General features: G+C 49.3%; 1 protein-coding gene across 4 annotated transcripts in view; it reads left to right on the top strand.

Moving 5' to 3' along the window:
• Positions 1 to 12552, top strand: part of LOC115092724 (disintegrin and metalloproteinase domain-containing protein 20-like) — a 229901-nt gene that overhangs the window by 200071 nt on the left and 17278 nt on the right. For all 4 annotated transcript variants that reach the window (XM_029603982.1, XM_029603983.1, XM_029603981.1 and 1 more), the window contains one exon: positions 1843 to 1919. In XM_029603982.1, coding sequence (XP_029459842.1) covers positions 1843 to 1919 — 77 coding nt within the window. The remainder of the gene's footprint in view (positions 1 to 1842; positions 1920 to 12552) is intronic.

Below are 12552 nucleotides of genomic sequence, written 5' to 3'. Positions count from 1 at the left end.
GAAGAATCAGCCAGCCAAGGACGCCTTTGCTCGCCCTTGGAACTCAGACCTACTATACGCATATCCTCCGATACCGCTGATAACCAAAACTCTAGTGAAGCTACAGCAGGACAAAGGCTCCATGATACTCATAGCCCCGTATTGGCCTCGACAAGTCTGGTTTCCCACACTTCTAGACCTCTCGATCAGCGATCCAATTCGCCTGGGAGTAGCTCCCACTCTAATAACTCAGGATCAGGGTCGGTTGCGCCATCCCAACCTTCAATCCCTCTCCCTGACAGCATGGATGTTGAAAGCTTAATTTTAAAACCACTGAACCTTTCAACAAAAGTATCTCAAGTGCTTATAGCTTCACGTAAACCTTCAACTCGGAAAAATTATTCGTCAAAATGGAAAAGGTTTACTTTGTGGTGCAGGCAAAGCAATATTGACCCTTTTTCCTGCTCCACCTCCTCTCTACTAGACTATTTATGTCACCTGTCAGACTGGTCTGCAGACTTCATCTGTAAGAGTGCATTTAAGTGCCATCTCGGCTTACCATAATAAGATGGCAGATGCACCTATATCCACACAACCTCTCATCAGTAGATTTATGAGAGGTTTAACTCAACTTAAGCCACCAATTCGGCCACCAGTCACACAATGGGACCTGAATTTGGTCTTAACAAGACTCATGCGTTCTCCTTTCGAACCCATAGATTCCTGTGATCTTAAATTTCTCACATGGAAAACTATCTTCCTCATAGCCATTACATCAGCTAGGAGGGTTAGTGAGCTACAAGCACTTGTCATATATGAACCTTATACAAAGTTCCTACATGACACATCCAAAATTCCTTCCCAAGGTAGTTACGGAATTCCACTTAAACCAATCCATAGTTTTACCCACATTCTTCCCAAGGCCTCATGCTCACCGCACTGCAATCCACAGGAAATCCAATCAACTGTTTGTCTCTTATGACCCAAACAAACCGGGTAAAGCAGTGGGTAAACATTCTCTATCCAACTGGTTAGCAGATTGCATACAGTTTTGCTATGAAAAAGCAGGCCTTCCTCTCCAAGGGCGAGTAAAGGCACATTCAGTAAGAGCAATGTCAACCTCAGTAGCACACTATCGTTCAGTGCCAATCCTTGACATATGTAAAGCAGCAACATGGAGTTCACTTCACACCTTTGCAGCTCATTACTGTTTAGACAAGGAAGGACGACAAGATTCAGCCTATGGACAATCTGTCTTAAAGAACTTGTTTCCAGTGTAATCCCAACTCCTCCTACATCCAACCTGCGTAATCTTCGGCTGATTCATTTCAAAAACAATACTTCACTGTTGCTTCGCTAGACAATGAATCAGCCTCTAGCTTGCTAATCACCCATATGTGAGGACTAGCATCCTGCTTGTCCTGGGATAAAGCAAAATTGCTTACCTTGTAATAGGTGTTATCCCAGGACAGCAGGATGTAGTCCTCACGAAACCCACCCGCCACCCCGCGGAGTTGGGTCTTATGCCTTTTATTATTTTAATTTTTACTAAAAGCTTATTGCTACATACGAGACTGGAGTGAGACCCCTGTGGCAGAGAATATCATGGCATGCCGGGCATGCTCAGTAGTCTCAGGCTGCCAGTCAAAGCTTTCTAGAAGTTTTGACAAGTTTTTCCCGCGTTAGGGCTCCGTCACTGACGTCACCCATATGTGAGGACTACATCCTGCTGTCCTGGGATAACACCTATTACAAGGTAAGCAATTTTGCTTTCTGGGAGGACTCTTGTTTGTATGTTGTTTCATTACTCTGGAAAAATACTAAAAATATTTTTTTTCGGGGGTTTGTGTTGGGGTATTTCAGGATGACTGCTATTATCATGGCTATGTGGAAGGTTTTAATGATTCGCTTGTGGGACTCAGCACCTGCTATGGACTCAGGTAATTCTGATTAATAGTCAATAGAAAATTTCATAAATTGATTGCACAGCTAACACTTACCACTAATGCATTCCATGAAACAGCTAACACTTACCACTAATGCATTCCAGAAGTGATGAAGTTTGAGATCTTGTTACACACAATGGGGTAGATTTTAAGACCTGCGCGCGGGCGTACATGTGCACGCGCTACCAGGTGCGCACAAATGTACGCCCGATTTTAACATGCTTGAGCATGTTAGAAAATTGGGGGTCGGCGCGCGCAAGGGGATGCACCCTGAGCCGCGCTGCCTTCCCCCGTTCCCTTCCCCCTTAATTAATCTTCCCACCCCTTCCCCTAACTTTTCCCCTCCTAGTCCTACTCTAACCCCCTTCCCCAATTTCTTATTTCACCTTTTGCGCCTGCCTGGAGGGCATGCTCAGGTTGCGCACACCGACAGCCTGCCAGCACGCGATCCTCCAACATAGTGGCAAATGGCCGATGTGTCGGAGGCCTCTCGCCCTGCTCCCACCCCGCCCCTTTAGTAAAGCCTCTGGACTCAGACGCGTTTTGGGGCTTTATGCGCGTCGCCTGGCCTTTATAAAATAGGCTTGGCACGCGTAAGGCACTCTACGCGCGTAAAGCTTTTAAAATCCGGCGCAGTAGTTGAAATGTACATACCCTAGAAATCATGAAACATGCCCACAGGAAGCTGAGTTAAATCAAAGATGAAGAGTGTGAAAGCCTGGCTTACAAAATTCAGTTCTTTTTTTACAACAAAATCTGCGGTTCTATGTGCTATTAAGAAAGTCGCTGTTAGAGAAATTTACCTCAGTTTATTGAAATATACCAGAGATAGCATAATATATTAATATTCTATTAAAACAGTCAGGATTATCTAGAACAGTTTTTCTAAAGCAGGTCTTGGAGTACCCCTTAGCTTATCTGGTTTGAAGGATATCCACAATGAATTTATATGATATAGATTTGCATGCAGTGGAGGAAGTGCATGCAGATCTGTCTCATGCCTATTCATTGTGGAAATCCTGAAAACCAGGCTAACTAGGACAAACTTTAACACTTCAAAGGGCTGATGTAATAAAACCCCTACTAAAATCAGAGTTAAATGTTAGCACAGGGTTTATTTCACTTTCTCAGTAGAAACTCATGGTCCTAAGGGATGCAGTAACTCATAGTCATAGTGGAAGAGTGGCCTAGTGGTTAGAGCAGTTGGCTATGAAGCCAGAGTTCAAATACCACTGCTGCTACTTGTGATCTTGGGAAGTCACTTCACCCTTAATTACCTTAGGTACAACATTTAGAGCCCTCCAGGGACAGGGAAATACCTATAGTACCTGAATGTAATCTGCTTTGAAGTGGCTGAAAAGCAGAATAAAAATCAAATAAATAAATTTATATGGCTTTGAACTGCACATCCATGCTAAAAAATGGCTTTTCTCTACTCAGGTTTGAGGCATCTTTGACAACTCCCTGACATCTAATGATAGAAGTATTGCTAATGTATTGCAATGCATATTCTGTTTTGATACTTTCTTGCTGTATATTATATTTTGTTACTCCTTACCTACTGTACTGATTAGTGACAATATTTATAAACTTCTAAGGGCTTTAAGATCTGCCATCGGTTTGACAAGTGCATTTCGCAGACACTCATGCGAGACAATTTGCAATAGCTGGGCCCCTACCTTGGAATGCTCTTTGAAAAGAATTAAGGGCAATTGAATACACCCAAATATTTATAAATAGGTTAAACAGGCTTTTGGTGAAGATGATGGCTTTAGGGGGTTGATAATTATAGGGTAGATATTCAGACCTAGCTGGTTATCTAAGTTGGTCTATCCGGCTCTCTAGCTAACTTAAGATAAGATATTCAGCAGCACAGCTATGCTGCTGAATATCCCCATAGCAAGTGCTACTTAGGCAGATCAGTCATATCTGTCTAAGTTTAGACCTGCTATTGAGCAGGTCTGACTTACCTGGATATGTTATCCATCTAAGGCTGAATATCGCTTTTTAGCTGTATAACTTATCTGGCTAAGTAGCACCGCCCCAATCCGCCCACTGCCTGCCCACAACTTAACCGGCTATTCCGTTAGCTGGATTGAGTGAATTATCCGATTGTCTACTGGCTGTTGAACATAACGGGATATTTAGCACTTTGAATATTGGCGTCCATGGCTTTAGCTTTTCAGTTCTGTTATTTAATGATAGATACTGTGCAAGGATATTGCCTAACTTGTTCTGGTTTATCCATAGTTGTTTATCTGAATTCACTTGGGTTTATTTTGTGTGTTTTTTGTACCCTGCCAAGAAATCCCATTCTCACAGGACAAGCAGGATGGTAGTCCTCACGTATGGGTGACGTCAGTGGACGGAGCCCTATCACGGAAAACTTTTCTGTCACAGTTTCTATAAAGCTTTGACTGACTCTGGCACACTGAGTGCACTGAGCATGCTCAGTGTGCAATTATTCCTGTGACCACAGGTTTCTCCCCTCAGTCTTCTTTTTTCCGCGCTGCAGTTAGCATCGTGGTGAGGAGCTCTGTGAGAATTTCTCACAACTTTTCCGCATGGAAACACTTGAAGTTTTACTTCACAAACACTTTTTATCCCAGGACAAGCAGGATGATAGTCCTCACATATGGGTGACATCATCAGATGGAGCCCTGGTACGGAAAACTTCTATCAAAACTTTCTAGAAAATTTTGGCTGGCACTCTGAGCCTACTGAGCATGCCCAGCGTGCCATGATATTCTGAGCCACAGGGGTCTCCCTTCAGTCTCTTTTTTTCTGCCTTGCTGTAAGCAAAGCAGATCAGGAGCTCTGGGAAATTTTCCCTCATTTTTCCTTAAGGGAAGAAAACTTTTTTCAGTCACATTTCTTCATAATTGGGTCTCCCTTCGACATAGACTTGGTGAGTACATTTTTTGGTTAGCTTTCGGTCGATTCCGGTCACCTCACTATCGATTCCCGCCGGTCATCGACAGTTATTAGGCCACAACTTTTATCATGGCCTCCGGCTTCAAAAAATGTCCGGATTGTAACCAGACTGTGTCCATTACTGACCCACATTATGTCTGTGTTCTGTGCCTGGGATCAGGCCACGATGTCCAGGCTTGTTCAACCTGTGCCCAGATGACACCAAAGGGCAGGCTTGCCCGTTTGGACAAGATGGAAGAATTGTTTAAAAAAATCCCATCGTCATCGTCGACATCGTCCATAAGAGTAACACCTCCCTCTTTGCTAAACATCGAGGTGAGAAAAGAACTGATGACTGTCTGTCACCGGCACCATCGATATCCTCGATAGCGTCTTTCAGCATCGAAGGATCATCGAGAAAAGAAACGACATCGCCATCGATCCATTGACCCTTTGGATGGTAAGGCATCAACGTCGACATCGAAAACCATCGAATCGATGCCAAAGAAAGTCCGTGTACTGGAGCCAACTCCACCGGCTGTACACGAGGAACCGTGGCGCTCTCCACCGGGCTCGGTGTCAGAGGATGTGCCACCACGAGTAATCATGGAAGTGCCAATAGCACCAGCAGTACCTTCCCCAGTGGCAGTGGACACAGTCCATTTCCAGGGAAGAGGTGACTACTATAGACCAACAAGCCTTCGTCGAGGCTTTACGGAATTTACAGCCTCCGACAATACCATCGGTACCGACACTGGCATCGACATTGGACCAATCAATATTTCAGCCTCTGCTGAATAGACTCGATGCCTTGATAGGAGGCTTTCCTCCAACACCAATGGCACCGATTCCACTGATACAATCATCGACGCCATCGATGCCGATGCACCCACCGGTGGCTCCGGCCTTCCCGATTCCCGGATCATCGGAGGAGGACAAAAGGGACTCCAATTCCGTCCCAGGGCCATCGGGCCTTCACCGGCATTGAGTCCCGAAGAAACCCTCAATGCCATTCAAAGATCCATCGATGCCAATATATCCAGGTCCATCGTGTGATTCCCGGAATCGATTTCCACCGATGCCATCGAGGCCCATCGATTCCCCATCGATGCCCTCATTACCAATGATGCCAAAACACATTCCAGCAAAATCTGCATTTAAATCAAAGCATCATATACAGCCAGAGGACCCTGACTCCCCTTATCATCCTCAATATACTCCCTGTAAGGATATTGACACGGATACGGAGTTAGAGGAATTGCAATCAGAGCCCTCTCCACCAGAGGAGAGAAAGAAATCCCCTCCTGAAGATTTGTCATTTACAAATTTTATCAAAGAAATGGCAGATAAAATTCCTTTTGAATTGATCACAGAGGAGTATACCAGACATAAGGCCCTAGAAGTTCTTCAATTCGTGGACGCACCAAAAGAAATAATGGCAATCCCAATCCATGAAGTCCTTTTAGAACTACAACAACGGATGTGGGAACATCCCTGCTCAGTCCCAGCAGTAAATCGGAGAACAGATGCCACTTACTTAGTGCAACATGCTTCAGGGTACCAGAAGCCCCAACTGCCTCATCATTCGGTAGTTGTAGAATCGGCTCAGAAAAAAGCCTGAAAACAAAAACCTCACTTATCTGTTCCACCAGGAAAAGAGCAACGCTTCTTAGATACCTTAGGAAAGAAAGTCTATCAAGGCTCCATGCTGGTAGCACGCATTGCAGCCTACCAGCTTTATATGACACAATACCAAAGAAACTTGTGGAAGCACGTACAGGGTATTGTGGATAACCTTCCTCAGCAGTAACAACTAGCTTTGACTACACTAGTTGAAAAAGGATTGGAATCTGGCAAACACGAGGTGAGAGCAGCTTATGACGTGTTCGAGACATCAACTCGTCTATCAGCCTCAGAAATAAATGCAAGAAGATGGGCCTGGCTCAAGGCCTCGGACCTCAGGCAGGAAGTCCAGGAAAGGCTGGCAGATCTCCTTTGTGTTGGAGACAAGCTTTTCGGGGAAACGATTCAAGCTACAGTATCTCAGTTGAAAGACCATCATGAGACACTCCGACAGCTCTCCAAACTGCCAGCAGACCAGCCATCCTCCCTAAGATGGCCAATTCGAAGGGACACAAGGCGACCCTTCTATAGACCTAGAAGGTATTACCCACCTGCCTCTTCAGCATGTCAGTACCGTCCATCACAAAGAGGACGTCCACGTCAGCCAAAACAACAAAAAACCCAGCCACCACCCCAAACTGGACCAGCAGCGGGTTTTTGAACCGAATCAAGAGAACAGAAGCCTTTTTCTCAACCCTATACCCTCCCTACCAGTAGGAGGTCAACGTCATTATTTCAAACACCAATGGAGTCTCGCCACAAAAGACCAATGGGTATTAGCCATACTAAATCGGGGATATTGCCTAAAATTCAAAATAATACCCCTGCATTCTCCACCCATTCCAATTTGGACAAACATGGTCATCACACCTCAACTCCAAGTAGAACTCCCTACTTTGCTGACTGCCAGGGCCATCGAACCAGTGCGCCGGTCTCAACAAGGCACGGGGTTCTATTCCCGATATTTCCTAATTCCAAAGAAAACGGGCGACCTTCACCCTATCTTAGACCTCCGAAATCTCAACAAATTTCTACACAAAGAAAAGTTTCGAATGGTATCTCTGGGAACCATCCTTCCTTTGCTTCAACGGGAAGATTGGCTCTGTTCTCTGGATTTTCAAGACGCTTATGCACACATACCAATTTCCACACAACATCGCAAGTACCTACGATTCGTCGTTGGAAAGAATCATTACCAGTATAGAGTCCTACCATTCGGACTGGCCTCTGCTCCTTGGGTATTCACAAAATGCCTAGCAGTGGTTGCCGCACATCTAAGAAAATACAGCATTCATGTTTTTCCATACCTAGACGATTGGCTGATCAGAAGTCCATCCAGGCAGGGAGCTCTCTCTGCCTTGAAAACCACAATAACACTATTGCACTCCCTGGGATTTCTCATCAATTATCCAAAATCCCATATCGAGCCGTCTCAACTCCTTACATTCATTGGAGACAGACCTCGATATCACAGTGGCGAAAGCTTCTCTTCCAAGCGACCGTGCCGACAATCTGGCACGCTTAGCGAACATCATAATTCACCACCAGTTCACATCCACCCATCAAATTCTGGTGCTCCTAGGACACATGGCCTCCACAGTACATGTTACACCTATGGCAAAGCTAGCCATGAGAAGAACTCAATGGACTTTGAAATCTCAATGGCTACAAGCTCTCCAACCATTGTCGTACACAGTTCAAATCACCGACCAGTTACGTCTATCGCTCCACTGGTGGACAAATCAATCAGCACTACAAGCTGGCCTCCCATTCCAACAGGCAAATCTGCAAGTCATCCTGACCACAGATGCCTCCAACCTTGGATGGGGAGCTCACGTCAACAACCTTCAAACACAAGGGACGTGGACTACGCTCGAAAAGCAGTGTCAGATAATCCTCTTGGAACGTCGAGCGATACGATATGCCCTTTATGCCTTCAAAGACTGCCTCTCAAACAAGACTGTGCTGATACAAACAGACAACACAGTAGTAATGTGGTACATAAACAAACAAGGAGGCACAGGCTTTTATCTGCTATGCCAGGAAGCAGTACAGATTTGGGCTTGGCTCTAGAGCATTCCATACATCTCCGATCAACTTTTCTGGTGGGCATAAAAAACATCCTAGCAGACAATCTCAGTTGACATTTCAATCCCCACGAATGGTGCTGGACCCACGTGTAGCGAGTAAAATCTTTCAACGCTGGGGTCGCCCAACCATAGACCTCTTTGCTTCCAAACTGATCCACAAAGTGGAAAGGTTCTGCTCCCTCCATGGATGTCGACAAACAATCCCCAGGGACGCCTTTGCTCGCCCCTGGAATACAGGTCTTCTATATGCGTATCCTTCAATTCCGCTCATAGCGAAATCTCTCGTTCCCTGTACGTACCAAGATCAGTCCAGACGGTGGGTTATGTCCCCCGTCCAGCAGATTGAGTCAGAACAGACTTCGAGGGACTCACCATATAGGCCAGTACGCCCTCTGCAGGAGCTCAGTATCTTTCTGACTCCAGCAGATGCGAGAAGGGGAACCGGTTGCTTCCCCAGAGTAGCAGGGATTTCGTTCTTCTGCTTCTTTATTCTTTATTCTTACCTATTTCTCTTGGGAACATTTTGGATCAAGTTTAAAAATTTGAAAAAAAAAGGTACAATTTTTGGGGAGGCGTGGTTTGTTTTCTGAGCTCTGCCTGCCTCCTCTATCATCTCTCTCTCGGTCTCTCTTACTTCCTGGCCGGGGGTAAGTTAAAGTGTTTGTGTTACTTTGCTTCTTGAATCTCCTTCGCCTCTAGGTTGGATTAGCGTGTGGGTGCCTCGTGGAAGCCGGTGGTGCCGGCCTCTCCGGGTCAGCTTCCTCCGTCCCGCGGCCCCGAGACGAACATTCCCCGGGGCCGCTGCGGCAGGGAGGGTCGATTCCCCTGCCCCTCGGGACGGTCTCAGGCGGGCAGCGCAGGCCGATTGGGCCCCCCCGCGGCACCTCTCTCCTCCTCTGGGCCCCCCCCCCCCACGGCCTTTTCGCTTCTCCCTCAGCGATCCCGATGCCGCGGCCGTCCCGGTGTTCGGCCTGCGGCGAGCCGGGGTCTAGGATTTCAAGAAAGGGGATCTGCGCTAGGTGTCTCCCCAGAGGGGAAGGCACCTCGCAGCCCCTCAGCACTTTCTCATTCATTTCTTCACAGCGGCCCGGGTGGCGCGGGCCGGCCACTTCTCCACCTTTGGTGGGAATGGCGGCCATTTTGAATCTGCAGCGCGCGGGAGACGCTCTCTCAGCACTGCTTGACAGGGAGGATAGAGAGATTTCTCCGCCGAATTTATCCCCGGAGGAGGGATTGACGGACCCGGGAGTTACGGAGGGCCCCTCCCGGGCATACCGCGATTTTCGCCGGAATTCATTCTTCTTATGCACAGTGCATATTTGCAGGGCCTGGAGGCTCCCGGTGGGCTCCCCACGGGTCCCCCTCCCGCCAAAACTCCTCGGGTTCCGACTGCTCCGCTGGGCCCTCCTGACCTTGTGGGTTCGGTGTCAGGGGCCCCACCAGCGACCACCCGGCTGCGGCTTGCCCCGGGAGGAACGGGGGCGGCTTCAACCTTGGGGGGAGATCCCTCAGATCCCACGGATGCGGTGCCGCCGGACGCTCAGTCGGAGGGCGACGACCCGCGTGCGCTCCGCATTTTCCAACAAGAGGAGTTGGATGATCTCATCCCTCAGATACTTCTGGAGCTGGATCTTGACCCACCGCCGGACCCACCAGCACCTGTGGCCCCTGCCATCGCCATGTCCTCCAGGAAGGGGGACCCAGTCCTAGCCGCCCTTCGGCCGAGGTCTCGGGCCTTTCCCATCCTTGATTCCTTTTTGCAGCTCCTGACCAGGGAGTGGGATACTCCTGAAGCATCTTTGCAGGTCAGTCGAGCCATGGAGAAGCTGTATCCTCTTCCTGAAGATTTTCTGGAGATCATCAAGGTTCCAAAGGTGGACTCGGCGGTGTCAGCGGTCACCAAGAGGACGACAATTCCCATGATGGGCGGAGCAGCATCGCGCGATACCCAGGACCGCAAGCTGGAAATTTTTCTCAAGCGGGTTTTTGAGGTCTCTGCCCTGGGTATGCGAACAGTCATGTGCAGCTCGCTCACGCAAAGGGCCAGTCTTTGCTGGGTACAGCAACTTCTTACTTCTCAAGATCTGCCACCAGAAGAAGCCGTCCAGGCGGATCGCCTGGAGTCAGCCATAGCTTACGGGGCGGATGCCTTGTACGACCTCTTCCGGGTTCTGGCGAGGTCCATGATTTCGGTAGTAGCGGCTCGGCGTCTCTTGTGGCTCCGTAACTGGGCGGCGGATGCCTCCTCCAAGTCAAGTCTGGGCTCTCTACCTTTCCGGGGCAAGTTTCTCTTCGGAGAGGACCTGGACCAGATCATCAAGTCCCTGGGGGAGAACGCGGTCCACCGTTTGCCTGAGGATAGACAACGGCCGTCAAGGTCCTTTGGCTCTTCTCGAACCAGGGCCAGAGTGCAGCGGCGCTACAGGAGTTACAGGCAGACTGGGCCTAGGACATCATCCTCCAGATCCCAGTCCTGGCCGCGGTCCTTTTGTGGCCGTAGGCCCACGCGTGATGGCTCGGGGCAGGGGAGTCCCCCACCCAAGCCCCCACAATGATGCCAGGATCACCCACTCCTCCACCCCCAGGATCAGGGGGCGTCTTGCGGATTTCTACGAGGAGTGGGTGCATATCACCTCAGACCAGTGGGTCTTGGACACTATAAGGAATGGCTACGCCTTGGAGTTTGTCCGCCCCCCGAGGGAGAGATTCCTCTTCTCCCCCTGTGGCTCGGACCTCAAGAGGACAGCAGTACAGCAAACTCTGGACCGCATGCAGACGATAGGGGCCATTTCTCCCGTCCCCTTCGGTGAGGTGGGCTTGGGCCATTATTCCATCTACTTCATCGTGCCCAAAAAGACGGATCGTTTTGGCCCATCCTGGATCTAAAGGAGGTCAACAAGTCCTTACGGGTCCTCCGGTTCCGCATGGAGACGCTACGCTTAGTGATCGCAGCAGTGAATCAGGGGGAGTTCCTTGCCTCCCTAGATCTGACGGAGGCTTACCTGCACATCCCAATCCTTCCGGCTCATCGGCGCTTTCTCTGCTTCAAGATCCTGGGTCAACACTTTCAATTCAAGGCACTTCCCTTCGGGCTGGCGACCGCTCCTCGCACATTTACCAAGATTATGGTAGTAGTGGCGGCGACCCTCAGGAAGGAGGGCATTCTTGTTCATCCCTACCTGGACGATTGGCTGATTCGGGCGAAGTCTTTCACCCAAGGGCAGGCCTCGGTAGCCAGGGTCATACAGGTCCTTCGCTCCCTGGGCTGGGTGGTGAACTTCTCCAAGAGCTCCCTCGTGCCATCGCAACACTTGGACTTCTTGGGAGCGAGCTTCGACACACGTCAGGGCAAGGTTTTCTTACGCCCGGTCAAGGCTCAATCATTGCGGGATCACATACGATGGTTCTTTGCGTTGCCAGAACCCACCTCCTGGGACTATCTTCAGCTATTGGGCGTGATGGCCTCCACCATCGATCTCGTGCCCTGGATGTTTGCACACCTGCGTCCTCTATAGGCGGCTCTTCTATCTCGCTGGAAACCGGTCTCACAGGATTATCAAATGATACTCCCCCTTCCGCAGGCTACCAAGGACAGTCTGAGTTGGTGGTTGGTTCCGGCGCACCTGGCTCGTGGCATTTCCCTCGAGGTGCCCAACTGGATGGTGGTTAGTCGGATGGGGAGCTGTCTGCGATCAAAGCGCCACGCAGGGGACGTGGTCGAGGGTAGAAGTGACTTGGCCGATCAACCGCCTGGAAACCAGGGCAGTACGGCTGGCGCTCCTCCATTTCTTCCCTCTGGTTCGGAACCGGGAGGTCCGGATTCTCTCAGACAATGCAACCACAGTGGCCTACATCAATCGACAAGGAGGTACGAGGAGCCGGCACGTCTCGCTCGAGGCGGCGCTCCTGATGGAATGGGCAGAAATTCACCTAGCCCGGCTGGCAGCCTCGCACATTGCCGGGGTGGACAACATTCAGGCGGACTACCTGAGTCGTCAACA

Source organism: Rhinatrema bivittatum, chromosome 5 (genome assembly GCF_901001135.1).
Source record: "Rhinatrema bivittatum chromosome 5, aRhiBiv1.1, whole genome shotgun sequence".
Taxonomy (NCBI): domain Eukaryota; kingdom Metazoa; phylum Chordata; class Amphibia; order Gymnophiona; family Rhinatrematidae; genus Rhinatrema; species Rhinatrema bivittatum.
The sequence above is the reverse complement of the archived record's forward strand: the minus strand, read 5'-3'. Positions and strand labels throughout refer to the sequence as shown.